The sequence below is a fragment of the Plecotus auritus genome, assembly GCF_963455305.1.
Source record: "Plecotus auritus genome assembly, chromosome: 4".
Lineage (NCBI taxonomy): Eukaryota > Metazoa > Chordata > Mammalia > Chiroptera > Vespertilionidae > Plecotus > Plecotus auritus.
Window position 1 is genome coordinate 110,679,748 of NC_137775.1, and position 16,833 is coordinate 110,696,580.

At 60.8% G+C, this 16,833-nt stretch overlaps 1 protein-coding gene across 6 annotated transcripts in view; it reads left to right on the forward strand.

The window, feature by feature from the left end:
- Positions 1 to 14,288, forward strand: part of KCNH2 (potassium voltage-gated channel subfamily H member 2) — a 32,240-nt gene extending 17,952 nt beyond the window's left edge. For 3 of the 6 annotated variants that reach the window (XM_080663564.1, XM_080663565.1, XM_080663566.1), the window contains 12 exons: positions 921 to 1,388; positions 2,309 to 2,520; positions 6,797 to 7,225; positions 7,761 to 8,148; positions 8,443 to 8,642; positions 9,111 to 9,363; positions 10,388 to 10,581; positions 10,827 to 10,926; positions 11,535 to 11,807; positions 11,884 to 12,070; positions 12,343 to 12,520; positions 13,738 to 14,288. In XM_080663564.1, the coding sequence (XP_080519690.1) occupies positions 921 to 1,388; positions 2,309 to 2,520; positions 6,797 to 7,225; positions 7,761 to 8,148; positions 8,443 to 8,642; positions 9,111 to 9,363; positions 10,388 to 10,581; positions 10,827 to 10,926; positions 11,535 to 11,807; positions 11,884 to 12,070; positions 12,343 to 12,520; positions 13,738 to 13,887 (3,032 nt within the window). In that variant the 3' untranslated portion in view covers positions 13,888 to 14,288. Of the gene's footprint in view, positions 1 to 920; positions 1,389 to 2,308; positions 2,521 to 3,866; positions 4,270 to 6,796; positions 7,226 to 7,760; positions 8,149 to 8,442; positions 8,643 to 9,110; positions 9,364 to 10,387; positions 10,582 to 10,826; positions 10,927 to 11,534; positions 11,808 to 11,883; positions 12,071 to 12,342; positions 12,521 to 13,737 lie in introns of those variants that run through there. The other 3 variants (XR_013960327.1, XM_080663563.1, XM_080663567.1) reach the window with 3 other exon arrangements.
- Positions 14,289 to 16,833: the final 2,545 nt, after the last annotated feature.

Genomic DNA, 16,833 nt, shown 5'->3' on the forward strand with positions numbered 1-16,833 from the left:
GTCCCTTCAGAGGTTACTGAGGACATGGCCTAGTCTCATCTGGCTCAAAATGAACAGACAGAGATGGAGTGACAGAGCCGCAGGTCCTTGGGGCAAGATTGCACTTGGTGTCCTAGCTTTACCTGCGCGGGTTTCCACCACAGCGTCCTCTGGGTGTGGTCCTCTCTGCAGCCCAGGGTTAGGGCATTCATCCTTCCAGACAGCCCTGGCCCCCTCGGAGCTGCTCCCTTGCTCATCAGAAGGCCCCGTCTCTCAGGGACTCAGATGTCTTTCTGGGGAACTTCTGCCCTTGGTCCTTGATCCTGGACAGGACAGCTCCCTGGTGTGGCCTGGGCTAGTTGAGGAGAGAATTTGAGGGGAATGCTCACCGTGGCTGGAGACATGGAACCCTCACCTCATCCCCTGGTGACTCAGGTTGACTCCTTTCCTCTCGGACGTGGCCTCTTAGGGTTTAAATCTAATTTGCCCTTTAGAGTCATGGCAAAAGAGTCCACCTCGTGGTCTCTCAAGCTCTAAACTGGCAGTCTTACCTCTGGGGCGATCTGCAAGTTGGCAGGGTCTGGCAAGAAGGCCTGCATCGCTGCCCGGTTTGGAGGCAGGCCCTCCAGCAAGTCACACAGTGCATTATGCCTGTTTCCTGCATCGGTAAGAGGAAATGTTGCCTGTAGCGCAGTGGTGTCACCCACGGTTTGTGTAGAGCCCACTGAGGTATTTGGCTCAAGAAATAGTTTATTATTTTCAGAGTCTTGGATAAGATTGGGTCCTAGAATTTTTTTTCAGATGAGTGGAAGTCGTGTGGAGAGGTGCCCACTGTCAGGCTCCCACTCCCCACCTTCCCCTTCTGTTTGGCAGGGGCTCACCCCCCTGCCCTCTTCGGGCTGCTCCTGTCCCCCAGCCAGACAGCTCCCTTCTCCCCACAGGTCGCGCCAAGACCTTCCGCCTGAAGCTGCCTGCCATGCTGGCTTTAACAGCCCGGGAGTCCGCGGGGCGGGGTCGTACTGGCGGCGCGGGGGCCGCGGGGGCCGTGGTGGTGGACGTGGACCTGGACCTGACGCCCGCGGCACCCAGCAGCGAGTCGCTGGCCCTGGACGAGGCCATGGACAACCACGTGGCAGGGCTCCGGCCTGCGGAGGAGCAACGCGCGCTAGTGGCCCCCAGCTCCCCGCCCTACTGCGAGCCAGGCTCGCACCCATCGCCCCAGGCGCAGGGCCTCAACCCGGAGGCCTCGGGCTCCACCTGCAGCCTGGCCCGGACTCGCTCCCGGGAGAGCTGCGCCAGCGTGCGCCGGGCCTCCTCAGCGGATGACATCGAGGCCATGCGCGCTGGGGTGCTGCCCCCGCCCCCACGCCACGCCAGCACCGGTGAGGGCACCTCCCCACCCGCCACCGGTGAGACCATCTCCCCACCGCCGCCAGCCTGCCCAGTTCCAGGACCGCAGCTTCCTTGTCTCCACCTGTCCCGGGTGCTTGGGGGAGGGAAACCCCTTTAAGCGCTTGTTTAATCCCACCGAATGCCCATCCACCGCGGTTCATTCGTGCACACTCAGAGCCCGCACACTCATGAAGCTGGCTCCCGCTCGGGGTCCTGGAGCAGGGATGGCCTGGGGGGTTTGAAGGGCAGGACAGCATCGGGGTCCCTGTCCCTACTTAGCCCTCTGGCCGGGTCTCAGTGCTCTTGAACAAAGCCAAGGGAGGCTCCTCCTCCTCGGCTTCTCTCCTAGCTGCTCACCGTCCGCTTCCCTCAAGTGGGGAGGAGTCTGGCCTGCTTCTCAGCGACTCTGCCCCAGCTCTTGAGCTGGCTTCCATGACACACTGACCCCCATGGCCTGGCTCCTGCAGGCCTGGCCTCCACCACAGTGTCATGCTGGCTTCTGCCTACCACCCACACCCCACTCTCCCCCCACCCCAGGGCCATGCACCCCCTGCCTGCCACCCACACCCCACCCCAGGGCCATGCACCCCCTGCCTGCCACCCACACCCCACTCTCCCTCCACCCCACGGCCATGCACCCCTTGCCTGCCACCCACACCCCACTCTCCCTCCACCCCACGGCCATGCACCCTCTGCCTGCCACCCACACCCCACTCTCCCTCCACCTCAGGAGCAATGCACCCTCTGCCTGCCACCCACACCCCACTCTCCCCCCACCCCAGGAGCCATGCACCCCCTGCCTGCCACTCACACCCCACTCTCCCTCCACCTCAGGAGCCATGCACCCCCTGCCTGCCACTCACACCCCACTCTCCCCCACCCCAGGAGCCATGCACCCCTTGCCTGCCACCCTGACTCCACTTTCCCCCCACCCCAGGGGCCATGCACCCCCTGCGCAGTGGCCTGCTTAATTCCACATCAGATTCGGACCTCGTGCGCTACCGCACCATTAGCAAGATCCCCCAAATCACCCTCAACTTTGTGGACCTCAAGGGCGACCCCTTCCTGGCTTCGCCCTCCAGCGACCGGGAGATCATAGCACCCAAGATAAAGGAGCGGACCCACAATGTCACGGAGAAGGTCACCCAGGTAGGTGCCCAGTCCCTGGCTCTCCCCTTAGCTTGGAGGAGCTCAGAAGGGGTGGGTGTGGGCTGTGGTCAAAGGTGAGGAGAAGGGGGCTACAGTGACGGCCTCTTGAGGGTGGGCAGACCTGCTGGCTAGGGGTGGGAGTGGGGGTTTCAGAGCTGGAGTGAGAGGACAGTCTGGGAGGTCCTGGAGAAAGGGAAATGGGAGGGCAGGTGGCCTTGGGACAGGATGGGTACAGAGAACAGGTTGATGGGGCCCAGGGGAACAGTGCAATTGAGGCTGGGTACCTGAGAGGGTCAGGGTGGGTGGGAGAAGGCAGCCAGAGGGGCATGACAGGGTCTGCTCTTAGGGTGTCATGAGGGGAGTACTGAGGGGCAACCAACAGGAGGCTTTGATTAGAAGGGGCCACAGAGGTCAAAGTTGGGGGTCCTGATTCTTCTAGGCCAAGGTGATGAGCCAGGGAGAGGGTGGGGGCTGGTGCTAGGGGCCAGGGTGGCCTGGAAGGGCCCACCCTGTTCACCAGCAAGGTCAGGAGGGGAGGGTATGATGATGGGTGTACAGATACGGAGTGATCAAGTCCCTGCCTCTGGGGGCCATCCCAGCACTGCCTGGTGTCAGGGCCAGCCTTGTCTCCCAGCAGCAAGATCGCCTACGTCACCCTCACTGCCCAGTCCATTCCAGATCCTTCCTCAAGTCCTGGCAGAGGGTGAGAAGCCTGGGACAGGGGGCTCCTGTCCCTTGCCCGCCATGCCTCAATCCCGTGGCTGCCTCCTGCCCCTTCCACAGCAACTCCCCTAGTTGGCCTGCGTGAGAGAGCCGCCAGCACAGCCTCCTCAGCCCTCCTCCTGGCCCTGCTCCCACTGCCTCTGGCTCTCTGGGTCCCTGCCAGGTCTCCAGCCCCTTGGCCTTGAGTCCAGAATGTTCCCCCACACCCCAGGCCCCATATCTGGCTGCCTTTCCCTCTCCCCTCTGGCCCCTGGCTCTGTTGTTCCCACCTGGAGCCCTGTTCCTGGCCCACAGCGAGCGCTTCTGTGTACTTGTGGTCTGTGCGTGTGCGTCTATGTGTCCGGTGTTCCTGGCTCTGCGGGTCTCTCCATCTCTGGCCGTCTGTCTGACTGGCTGGCTGGGTGCTGGACTGGCGGGGCGGGGGTGTTGGGGAGACCATTAATCTGTGGTGACAGGCCGGGCTGCTGGGGGAGGGGAGGGGTGCGGGCTGCAGGAGCGGCTGCAGCAGGAGCCCAGAGCGGCTGCGGGGGAGGGGGCCGCTGGCCGGGCTGGCCGGGCTGGCGGGGTGGGGGTGGGGACGGGGAGGAGGAGGGGCGGGCCGAGGAGCCGAGGTTCTGACCGCGGAGCCGCGGCTGGGCTGGCGGCAGGCAGAGCGCAGCACCCTGGCCGCCGGGCCTGTACGAGGGGGCCATGGGCAGCCTGAGCCAGGCGGGCTGCTGTCTACGCTCGCTGCCAGGGTGACCCCAGCCCTGGGGCCCAGCTCCAGCAACCCTGGCTTCATTCCAGAGGCTGCCCTGGGAGCCAGGCCGCCAGTCTCTGGGGCGCAGCCTGGGCTGGGACTGCTGCTGGGGCGCAGGTGAGGCGCTGGCTGGGCTCTCAGGCCCCAGGGCAGGCAGGCTGGGGGGAGCTAAGTCCTCCATGGCGGCCTCCGCCAGGAAGGCGAGCAGGACTGGGGCTCTGCAGCCCAGGGTCCAGAAAGGCCGGGTCAGGCGGGCCGTGCGCATCTCCAGCCTGGTGGCCCAGGAGGTAGGTGACCCCCAGCCCCTCCCTCCCCCTTCCAGGCTGGGGCACTGATTCAGGATGCAGCCCAGAGGACTCTGGCTCCAGGCCAGAGAGAGCTTCTGAGAAGCAGGACAGTTTGGGGAGCCAGAGGGTCCGCAGCCCTGCTCATCCCACTCCTGGCTCCAGGTCGCTCTTCCCAGGCCTGCTGGGCCTGGCAGACAGTATTTTTTCTTGCCAGGACTTTCTCTCTGAGGGCTCCTGTGGCCCACACTCTTCTAGCTCAAAATGCTCCGGGAGGGGAGGAAGGGTAGGAATAAAATGGATGCCCAGAGAGGATGGTGGGAGACAGAGGAGAGGAGCTTGCCTCCTCCTCTCACCACATTTCCCGCAGTCGGCAGTGGCCAGGCCTGTCCTGGGAGCTGTGGGCTCCACTACTCCTCTCCATGTGCTGGGGGTGGACCAGTGGAGGTGAGGGAGGCGCGGGCTGCTTCAGTGGTCCAGGCTTTGGGGCTGGAGTCTGAGGAGGGTGGGGTCAGAGGACATTGGATGCTGGTGAGGGTAGCTGAACTGAGGCACCTGGCTCACCTGGGACAGCCTGAGCTGCCCCGTGGTCCCTTAGGCTGATGACTCTAGGTACCTTCTGAGAGCCACCTTTCCATCCCATGTCAGAGAGCCTGGAGCAAGCTGGGGAGGGTGGCAGAGGGGGTGTTGGAGGTGGCTCAAGGGCGAGTCTGAGGATCCCACAGCTGCCACCACCACCTGGCAACACTCTCTGCCTTGGCTCATGTGCTCCTCCCAGCTCGTGGACAGGTATGGGGAGAATCCTTCCCACCCACGGGTAAGGATCCGGGATTTGGCTTAAGTGGGCTTCAGTATTCTGTGGGTCAAAGGAAGTTACATACCTGGCCCAAGGCCATATAGTACACTGGTGGTTGCAGAGCTGGGCCTGGCTCCCAAGAGATGAGGTCTTCAGGTCCAGGTCTTGTGTCCAGGCTTGCCCCAGGAGTGTGCATGTGTGTGTGTGCACATGTGTGTGTGCACGTGTGTGCATGTGTGCGTTAGGGTGGTGTTGGTCCTGCTATGGGTAGACCTCAGGGACCGTATCTCTGTTATCAGGTGTGGTTTTGCCTCTAAGGCACTTGGAGGAGACCTATGGGGGTGGGGGGAGCAGGCAGTTACCTTATACTGTCCCTTGTCTGCAGGGGCCCTGGTCAGTTCCTTTTTCTCAATCCCCATTTGACCCTGGAAAGGCCACTGCCCCATGCTCTCTGCCTTAAAGAGCAGGCAGCTTGGGCTGAAGGCAGGGCAGAGTGGGGACCTGGAAGTCACACGCTTCCTCCCCTGCCCTAGGCCCCAGCTGCTCCTTCCACCCATCATGTGCCTTTGGAGCCCTGTGGCCAGCCCAGGGTGGACAAACCCCTAACTATTGCCTGTCAGAACTTCCAGTTACTTCTAAGGTGATGTTCTCCAAACAGTCCCTTTGGTGAGGGTGGGCCCAGGGGATCCCCAGCTTGAATGTGAGTAGGACTCTTTGAGGCTCCACCCATCATGGCCCTCCCCAGCCCAGAGGCCTGATGACGGAGTGGGAGGGGGTGAGGGGGTGGGAGGGACTCTGGCAGTCAGTGCTACAGCAGCAGGGCTGGCAACCTTGGCTCTCAGGGTTGGCCAGGCCCAGAGAGCTTGGGGAGGGGGCTCCTGGGTTGAGTCAAATGTCTGTGAGAGAGGTTTCTCAGGGGCAGGGGTAGGCCATAGGGAGACACACAGAGGCTCCTGGGACAGGGTGAAGCTAGCCTCAGCTCTTCCTAGTTCGATTTAGGGAAAGAGTGGCGTGTCTACTGCCACCTTGTCTGGGTGGCGAGCTGCCTCTGCCTGATGTTGTGGGGCAGGATGTGAAGGTGAGCCTCTGCTGGCTGTCTACATCACTTCTGGACGTTTACCCATGTGCATGTCCCTCTGTGTACGTGTAGGCACGTCTGTGCTGGGTTAGGTCTTCTGCGTGCCTTTGTAGGAGTGTGAGTGGGCTGCCCTGGGCCAGGGGAGAGGGGCCTGCAGGAGTAGGGGTGGGGTGTTTTAGTCTCTCTCCCCTGGGGGCCAAGGGGCCTGAATCTAGATGGCTGGTATCCTTGGGCCAGTGGCATGGATGGAGGCCATGGTGTGTGTGTGGGTGTATGTGTGTGTGGGGCTGTTGGGGAGATGTGGGGAAGATCAATTGAGTCACACCCCCAGGCAGGGGTCTGTGTTGCTGGTGGGAGCCATTCTGGGCATTACTGCATGGTGCCCTGGACTTGGAGCCAGCTAGGGGTCCCCTGTGTGGCATGGGGAACTGGAGTGCCCAGATTGAGGGGTGGTCAGTGGCTGTGGCCATTTGGCCGAGGGGCCGGCATTCTGATCAAAATATTTTGGCCTCCCTCCTTACTCTGCTTGGCCTCTTCTCTGGAGGCTCCAACAGAGATGTCACCTGCTCCCACCCTGGAGGTCCATGGCCTATCTTCCCCTCTCCTGACTCCAGTTGGACACCACCCCCTCACCGCCACCTTCCCTACCTGTCCAGGTCCTGTCGCTGGGGGCGGACGTGCTGCCAGAGTACAAGCTGCAGGCGCCGCGCATCCACCGCTGGACCATCCTGCACTACAGCCCCTTCAAGGCTGTGTGGGACTGGCTCATCCTGCTGCTGGTCATCTACACGGCCGTCTTCACGCCCTACTCAGCCGCCTTCCTGCTGAAGGAGACGGAGGAGGGTCCGGTGGCCCCCGACTGCGGCTATGCCTGCCAGCCCCTGGCCGTGGTGGACCTCATTGTGGACATCATGTTCATCGTGGACATCCTCATCAACTTCCGGACCACCTACGTCAATGCCAACGAGGAGGTGGTCAGCCACCCCAGCCGTATCGCTGTCCACTACTTCAAGGGCTGGTTCCTCATTGACATGGTGGCCGCCATCCCCTTCGACCTGCTCATCTTTGGCTCTGGCTCGGAGGAGGTGGGTTGGTAGGGAGGCGGGGGGAGGGGAGGAGAGCAGAGGCCTCTGGAGGGTGTGGGAGAAGGTTAAGGAGATGGTGGGGTGAAGGGTGGTTAGAAAGAGGGCTGCAGGGGCCTGGAGGCTGCCCTAGCTGGCTCTTGCCAGTCCCTGTCTACCCCAGCCACTCGCCAGGTGCAGAGGTCCAGAGGGAGTGCTTTTTTCTCATTTGTCTATCCAAAGAGGCCACTTCTTCTAATTCACATACAAGTGCCCTGGAAGCTAGTGGGACCTCTGGCTAGGCACCTTAGGGTGGGTGCTGCACCTTTCCAAGCCTCAGTTTCCTCATTCTCACCATGGGGGCCATGAACCCTTTGTGCCAAAGCTAGCGCCAAGATTAACGGGACACTGTGCTGGGCTCAGTGTGTGGGAGGTGCTTCAACTATTAGGAGGAAGTTCTGGGAGGAAGTCTTCGGGGAGCTTTCCTCTGATGTCCCCCGAGGGCTGCGATGCCTCCACTTTTCATTGGCCCCACGTGGAATATCTCCTCCCACCCCAGCTCATCGGGCTGCTGAAGACGGCTCGGCTGCTGCGGCTGGTGCGTGTGGCCCGGAAGCTGGACCGCTACTCGGAGTACGGGGCAGCCGTGCTCTTCCTGCTCATGTGCACCTTCGCGCTCATAGCGCACTGGCTGGCCTGCATCTGGTATGCCATCGGCAACATGGAGCAGCCACATGTGAACTCCCGCATCGGCTGGCTGTACAACCTGGGTGACCAGATTGGCAAGCCTTACAACAGCAGTGGCCTGGGCGGCCCCTCCATCAAGGACAAGTACGTCACGGCCCTCTACTTCACCTTCAGCAGCCTCACCAGTGTGGGCTTTGGCAACGTCTCCCCCAACACCAACTCAGAGAAGATCTTCTCCATCTGCGTTATGCTCATTGGCTGTGAGTGTGCACTGGGTGTGGGAAGAGCCCCAGGTGGAGGAAAGGGTAGATGCTAGAGGGGCCAACCAGGGCCCTGGGACTTGGAGACTCCAGGGCCACTATCATGGTGTGTTTGGGGGCTGGGACACTGGGGTAGGGGCACAGGCAGAGCCCAAGGGCATGCAGGCCTGGGCTTCTGTGTTTGTGACTCCCGCGTGTACACTCACATGGAGACGTGACTGCATGTGTCCTTGACTGGTGCAGGGGCGGGCAGGTTCCTTGGATGCTGACAGCCCCACTCACCCCCGCCCCCAGCCCTCATGTACGCCAGCATCTTTGGCAATGTGTCGGCCATCATCCAGCGGCTGTACTCGGGCACAGCTCGCTACCACACGCAGATGCTCCGGGTGCGTGAGTTCATCCGCTTCCACCAGATCCCCAACCCACTGCGCCAGCGCCTCGAGGAGTATTTCCAGCATGCCTGGTCCTACACCAACGGCATCGACATGAACGCGGTGAGGCCCCTGACTTCAAGAAGGCTGGTTGGTGGGCTGGAGGGAGCGGAGTGGCGGTGGGAACGCCTCTAGGTGCAGTGATCACACCTCACGTTCTATGGTTCAGGTGGTCACGGTTAGTGCTTAGAAAGACCCTGAGAGGTAGGTCACCCTCCTTTTGCCCTTGGAGCTCATTTACTGGGAGAGCTTTCACTTTGGGGCAGGCGGTGACCAGCCCTTTCATGGAAGGCCATTATGGTTAATCCTTACAACAGCCCTGCCCGGAACTGGTCTCCCACCAAACACATAAGCAAATGGGGGCCTAGGGCAATGAGGTGGGTCCCCAAGGGTGCCTAGTTAGAAGGAGTGGAGCTGGAATTGGCACCCACGACTTTCCCCCAAACTGGACCCTGATGCTCCTCCCCGGATCTCTGGGTGGGAGTGGGGTGGAGGTCCCAGGAGCACACGCTGAGCTGGCCCTGCCCCCAGGTGCTGAAGGGCTTCCCGGAGTGTCTGCAGGCCGACATCTGCCTGCACCTGAACCGCTCGCTGCTGCAGCACTGCAAGCCCTTCCGCGGGGCCACCAAGGGCTGCCTGCGGGCCCTGGCCATGAAGTTCAAGACAACACATGCGCCACCAGGGGACACGCTGGTGCACGCGGGGGACCTGCTCACTGCCCTCTATTTCATCTCCCGGGGCTCCATTGAGATCTTGCGGGGTGACATCGTTGTGGCCATCCTGGGTACGGTGGGGACTGGGCACTGTGCCGGAATGTCTGCCAAGGCCTGGAGAGCTCTGATTCCTTTGAGGACACAGATGTGGGGGTCTATGGACCAGGGACTGCTAACAGGGACCTTGGGCTCCTTTAATTCACCCAAACTCAGGCCCAAGGGGGCAGCAGAGAGGAGCCCCACGGCGGGGAGGGTTGCTGAACTCTGAGGGTTCCCAGACTCTGTTTCCCTTCAGGAGCTCCCCACAGGCAGCAACACCTGGCTTCCTTAGAGTAGCAGCAAAGCCTTCTCCAGGGTGGGCAGTGGAGGGAGGTTATGCATCTGATTTTACTAAGGAAACATACTAATTCTCTGCAGCCTCACATTATACAACCATGCCCAGCACAGTCAGCAAAGCAAAGGGAGTCCTGCCCCTCTTCCCCTCGCCCCTTCCTGGGCACCTGTACACCTGGGCAGGTGTGCCTGGGCAGGGGACCTCCTGCCTTCTTCCTGTTCTTTCCTTGTCACGGAGGGCCACTTTAGATGTTTAGTTCACAAACACCCCCAAACACACCCAAAACCAGTTTCTCTAAACAACACTCAGCCTTACTAGGCATTTGCTATGCTATGCTAAGCTATGCTGACCTATCTTCTTTCAGTAAACACAATGTGGGCCTTGTGTTCTGATCTGTAGTCTGAAAAACAGTTATGAGGGTGCAGTGACTGGCCAGGGGAGGTTTGGAACATGGGTTTCAGGGGGACAAGTGGAGTAAGAACCTAAGGAAGCCTGGGCTGTGGGCACAGCGGGGCATCCGGCTGGTCCTACTGGCTGGTTCTAGGTGTTGCGAGACAGGGGGAGCCGAGACAGGGAGAGCCGGACTCCTGCCTTCACCCCCCAGGCACTGCTGGGAGCTGAGGGAGGAGGGGGCTGGCTGATAGGTCTCTGGCTCTGTGGGCTGGGGGCTGGGTGTGGAAATGGGTGAGAATTCAGGAAGACAGGTGCCTGCTGTCTTTGCTGCTGCCCTGGGGCTGAGTCCCCCCCTCTATGGCCTCCAGGAAAGAATGACATTTTTGGAGAGCCTCTGAACCTCTACGCAAGGCCTGGCAAGTCCAATGGGGACGTGCGGGCCCTCACCTACTGCGACCTGCACAAGATCCATCGGGACGACCTGCTGGAGGTGCTGGACATGTACCCCGAGTTCTCCGACCACTTCTGGTCCAGCCTGGAGATCACATTCAACCTGCGAGACGTGAGTGGGCTGCCCCTGCAGGCTGCGTCCTGGGGGGCTGCCCTTCAGCTGCCTGACCTCCTGGGCCTGCTTCCCTGCCTGTCAAATGGTATAGAGTCTGACCAGGATGTGAAAACCCAGCCTCCGCCCTTGTCCTGAGGTAGAGGTCACAGCAGTGCCCCCAATCTCCATTAATGAGGGGTTTGAGCCTGACCCCAGGCAGGGTGGGTGGCGTGGAAGGGCCCTGACACCTGCCTTGGTTCCAGACCAACATGATCCCCGGCTCTCCCGGCAGCGCGGAGCTGGAGGGTGGCTTCAACAGGCAACGCAAGCGCAAGCTGTCTTTCCGCAGGCGCACCGACAAGGGTGAGGCGGGGAGGGGCAGGCAGGTCCTGTTGAGGAGGGGTCAGGGTGGAGGGAGTGGGGTGTGGGCAGGGTCCAGGCAGGCAGATGGAGGGCAGAGGGTGGGTCCAGGTGACAAGGAGGGCGGAGCTCGGGGTCCAGTAGTGTCGCTCTGTTCAGGCTCCACAGACATTCCTGCCTCTACCTTGCGTGCTCCCTACTCCTCATCTTAACTGTCCAAACTTAGCCCGTCTTTTCAGGCCACTTGAACTGTCCCTCCTCCAGGAAGCCCTCTGCCCTCACAGCAGGGGCACGCCTGAGCTTCTTTGGTCCTCCCAGGGCTGGTGTCTGGGTGGATGCTGCCTTGAACTGATTGATGAGGGGAGAAGAGACAGGACAAAGGAGAGCAAAGGGGCAGGACCTGGGCTGAGGGCCCGGGGACCCAGAGAGGCCCACCCAGCATTGCTGCTGCCCATCTTAGGCTGGAGAGGACCTGGGCCTGTTGCCTGGGGGTGGCCTGCCATAGCCCTCTTCCGGGCCTGCTCTGGTTCCCTCCCCCGCTTTGCCGCCTCTCCACTCTAATTTCCTCCATGCCTCCTGCCTCTCTGAGGCCCGTTCTCTGTTTCCAACAGACCCGGAGCAGCCAGGGGAGGTGTCGGCCTTGGGGCCAGGCCGGGTGGGGGCAGCGCCTAGTGGCCGGGGTCGGCCAGGGGGGCCATGGGGGGAGAGCCAGTCCAGTGGCCCCTCCAGCCCTGAGAGCAGTGACGACGAAGGCCCAGGCCGCAGCTCCAGCCCCCTCCGCCTGGTGCCCTTCTCCAGCCCCAGGCCCCCTGGAGAGCTGCCGGGCGGGGAGCCCCTGACTGAGGACTGTGAGAAGAGCAGTGACACTTGTAACCCACTGTCAGGTAGGGCAAGGGCTGAGAGGGGAAGGGGGGTCGTGGCGTCTGTTCTGGTCTCCCTCACCCAGCTCTCTGGCTCCAGGGGCCTTCTCAGGAGTGTCCAACATCTTCAGCTTCTGGGGGGACAATCGGGGCCGCCAGTACCAGGAGCTGCCTCGATGCCCCGCCCCCGCCCCCAGTCTCCTCAACATCCCTCTTTCCAGCCCCGGCCGGAGGTCCCGGGGTGACGTGGAGAGCAGGCTGGATGCTCTCCAGAGGCAGCTCAACAGGTGAGGGCAGCCCCTGGGATCCAGTCGAGCGCCAGTGGTGTGTTGGGGGGTCTGTGAGTTGTGCGGTGCGGGAGTGATACTGTATGGAGACTGGAGAGGGTGCTCTGTCCAGGCCTGCTCGAGGGTCCCATTCAGAGCTGAGCCCATCCAGAGCTGAGCCAGGGGCTGACACACCTGGGGTTGACCAGCTGGCCCATCAAGAGTGTCTCAAAGTCATAGTTACTGGTATTCCCACTTCCCTGAGACCCAGAGCATCCTCCTTCTTGCCCCAGGCTGGAGACCCGGCTCAGTGCAGACATGGCCACCATCCTGCAGCTGCTACAAAGGCAGATGACGCTGGTCCCGCCCACCTACAGTGCTGTGACCACTCCCGGCCCCGGCCCCACCTCTACCTGCCCTCTGCTGCCTGTCAGCCCCATCCCCACCCTCACCCAGTACTCCCTTTCTCAGGTGAGTTCCAAACCCCCTTCTGCCACGGCACCACAGCCCTGCTTTTCTGAACCAATGCCACCCAAACCTGCTTTGCTGCCCTTTCTGCTTAGCCGTGGGCCCCAGCCTCTCCCAGACTGTGCTCCTAAAGGAGGGCAGCCCCAGGAGCTGTGGGCACAAGGCAAAGTGGCAGAGCCCCCAAACCAAGGTCCCCAGGCAGCTGGGCAGAGGCACAAGCAGGCTGAGTGGTGTGGGCTCCCCTATGCCACTGGAGGCCCGATCTGCTCATGATGCCTGTGTGGTGACCACGAGTGGTCTTCAGGGGATACTAATTGACCCCAAGGCCCAGTAGTCGGTGCTGAGTGCCAGTGAGCCCTTGGGACAGAGTCCTAGGTCTCTGGTGTAAAGGGCATCCCCAGACCTGACTGTTGCAGCCAGTGGCTGTCACACTGGCTGCCTTGCAGGGTTGTCCTGAGGGCTTTGGCTAGTTCCTAGGGTAGCATTCTGGCCCCATTTTCCTCCTCCTGCTGGAGATGGTCCTCTCCTGAATGGCCTCCTAACCAGACAGCTGTGTCTGGGCCCCTCTGACAGCCAGAGGCGGCCTGGGACCTGCCTTTTCTTCTGGCATCTGACCCCACCTCCCCCCGGGGTTCTGCTGCCAGCTCCTGTTTTCAGACACAGGGCTCACGCCAGCAAATGTGCCAGTCTCCCTTCACAGCCTCCCCCGCAGACCTCACACAGACTCGTCAGCACCCGAAAACCCCTCTGCTGGTCCTGTATGCTCCCTGGCCTTCCACATTTGGTCCCTGAGTTCTTTCTAGATTGGAGGAAGGAACCTTGTTTCTCTTTTAGTCCCAGCTTCTGTCCCAACTCAGGGCCTTTTGTCCTGGGTTGGTTTGGATTCAGCTCCCCCGTTCCTGGGGAGTAGCTGTGGCCTTGAGTTCTCCCCTATCAGGGAAGCTCCCACAGCTCCCAGCTGCCCGGTTTGGCTCTTGCCCAGTACATTTCTCTACCTCCATCCTCAGAGCCGCCCTTGTGGTCGGAGTCCTGTGCTGCTCTGTCTGCCTTGGCCCTTCAGCTTGTCCTCTCCAACCCCCTTCTGTCTTCCTGTCCTCTGTCACCGGCTTCTCCTGATCCTCTCCAAACTCTGACCTCCTCTCTATCCACTTGACTGCATCTCCATTCCCTCCCTCCCCCTCTGAGGGCTCCTTGCCTCTTACACTCTCTGTTCTTTGCAGGTTTCCCAGTTCATGGTGTGTGAGGAGCTCCCCCCAGGGGCCCCAGAGCTTCCTCAAGATGGCCCTACTCGACGACTCTCCCTGCCGGGCCAGCTGGGTGCCCTCACCTCCCAGCCCCTGCACAGACACGGCTCAGACCCAGGCAGTTAGTAGAGCAGCCCAGTGTGGACACATGACTCACCTAGGGTTCAGCACACGGCCTGGGCCCCTCCCCTCGGAGGCCCTGCCCAGGAGGCCCTGGCCATGAAGGGGAGAAGAACTCAAAGGGGAGAGGAACTCAAGGCACAGCCCCTTCCAGCTCTTGGGACCATCTCCTCCTGCAGTGGGAGGGGCAGGGGCAGTGCTGGGCAGTGGACGGGGGTCTGTGGTCCCCCCACTGCTCTGGGGGCAGTAGCTGGTCTAACTGCCTGGAGACACCCCGCCCTAGGCCTTAGGCACCTCAAGGACTTTTCTGCTATTTACTGCTCTTATTGTTAAGGATAATAATTAAGGATCATATGAATAATTAATGAAGATGCTGATGACTATGAATAATAAATAATTATCCTGAATTGACTCCAGTGGTGCTGGGAGGGCGTGGCATCAGCAGGAAGTAGCCTGTGTTCACGTTCACATGTCCGTGCGCACCAGCCTCTGCAGGAATGTACATGTCGGGCCTGCGGGGACTGCCTCGCTGTCTGAGTGTGGGGTATGTGCGGTGGTGGGTATCCCTGGGGCTGACACAGGTCACTGCCAGGGTTTCCTGCCTCCGTGGGGCCCTGGGTTCAGGGAAGCAAAGAACCACCTGAGCTGTTTGAATGTAGAAGCAGTCCTAATGGGATGCAGGCCTGGGTCCAGCCTCTCCAGGTCATGTTGCTTTGCTGCCTGGTACTGGTTCCCAAAGCCCGCCCCACACTGACCACTAATGCAGCCATGTTCTTATCTTCTACACAGTTCATAAACCTAGTCATGCTGACTGTAACCTGCAGCTGGATTTGGCCTAAGTCTTGGCCCATAACCCCTAAACCCTCAACTTGGCCTTATCTTGACCTTAGTCCAGATTCTCATGGACCCCATATATGCCAACCCCCTCTGGGCACACTGGTTTCCTAGCCCTGACTAGAGCTCCCCTGGTGTCTGGCTGCAGGTGGGCTCTCCTTGATCACTTGATCACCTGTGATCCTTGATCACAGATGAGCTGCCGAAAGAGGGTGGCTCATTCCCATTATTGGGGTAACAAGTCAGTACATGTCCTGGGGCTAGTGAAGGGTGGTGCCTTCACATGTGCTCATGTGGGTGGCAGGTGCGTGTGGGCTGCTGGTCCCGAAAGGACACCCAGTCTCCCTGAGGAGCAAGTGCATTAGCCAGCTCTGCTGGTGGGCGAAGGTGCTGCCAAAGGACTCCAGAGCCCACCTAGTCCCACAACCCCTGACCCTGTGAGGTGACTTTGTTAACCTTGATTAAAAGTCAAACTCGGCCATTGTCACTGCCTGGGATGGGGGTGTGCTGGGAGGAGAGACCAGGTCTCTGAGCAGCCTGGAGGGGTCTTTGCTGTATCCAGGGCAGAGAGGAGAGAGGGAAAAAATTTCTCTTGCCCAGGGCAAAGAGACAGGAGAAGTATGAGACCATGGATCAGGGTAGAGAGGGGGCGGCACAGAGAGGTGGGCCAGGCAGAAAGGGTGACAGTAGCCTGTGAGCCTGGGAGAAGGGATGCCTAAGGGGCAACTGATGCCTGGGCCTCAGGAAGAGAGAAAGGAGGAGGTGGGCCCCACTAACTGCCTGGGGCCCACCGTGCAGCCACTGTGCATCCTAGGACAGCTCCGGTCAGACAAATGGGCTGTTCCCTCTGCTGGCTTTCAGGCAATGAGATGTGGGCTGTCAGCTCCGTGATGTGGAGGTGCAATGCCTGCCACCGGAACATGCTCAGTTGAATGAACGAATGAATGGATGAATACAAGCAGCACCCTCCTCCCTGGGACAGAGGTCTTTGGGCTGGACAGGCAGGACTGCAGGAGGCCTCACATGGCTGGTGGGAGCAGAGAGGGGCACCTTCCCAGGGCTCTGGTCCCTCAGCCTGGTGACCATATCTCTGCACCAGACCTGCTCCCTGGCCTTCCCTGTGACCTGGGCTTGCAGAGCCACAAGAACTTTGGTGATGGGGTGCGGCCAGGGTGGTGGTGTAGTCCTCTCCTCTCCCGCAGGGTTGGGCACCAAATTGCTGCGGGGCTGTTGTCCAGAGCTGAAGGTTCTCCCAAACCACGAGGGCCAGCGAGGAGGAGTGGGAGGTGGAGGAGCTGTGTTGGGCAAGGAAAGAGTTCCATGTGGTTGCCAGCACCCAGGAAGGGCTTAGAGCTGGAACACAGTCAGGGGTTGGGGCTGGAACCAAAGGGAGAGGACCAGGCTGCCTCCCCCACCTCCACCTGTGCACCAAGGGCCTGGGAACTGAGTGAGGCCCTGGTGGTGTGTTCCAGCCTCATGACTCAGCCACCGCCCGCATCCAGGTGCAAGCTCCGCACCTGTCCTTACCTGGACTCCTGCCCCTACTCAGCCCAGGCAGCTCAGCTCTCACATTTCATTGACAAATAGGAGGAACAGATACTCAACACATCTTTTGTGACCAGTACTATTCCTATTGTCTGAAACCAAAGGCTGAGGCTGCACCCAAGGATGCAGGAAGTTGCCTGAGCCCACAGCTTCTGAGAACGGAGCTGTAGTGAACCGGGCAGTCTGAACCACCACTTGCTGGCTTAACCCTTGCTCACACGGCTTCCCTTGCTCAAGGGGCAGTGACTAGGAGATCATTGCAAGGTTTTGGGATTTCTAGAACCTTCTCTCCCCTGCAGACTTTTGTACTGGAGCACCCTTTGCTTGGTGAATTCCTGCTGGTCCTCAGGGGACTCTTCTAGGAAAGGCTTGGAGCTCCCCTCAATTGGGCTGGGAGCTCCACTGTGCAACCTCCCCACCCTCTGCTCTCCTCACCCCACTCTCAGTACACTGGACTACTGGATCTGGGGGGCTCATTGCCTCTGTGCTACACTCTGTCCCCACCAGAGCCAAGCATAGTGGCTCCCCAAGAGTAGGCACTCAGCAACTTACTAAATGCATTTGGGTTATGAT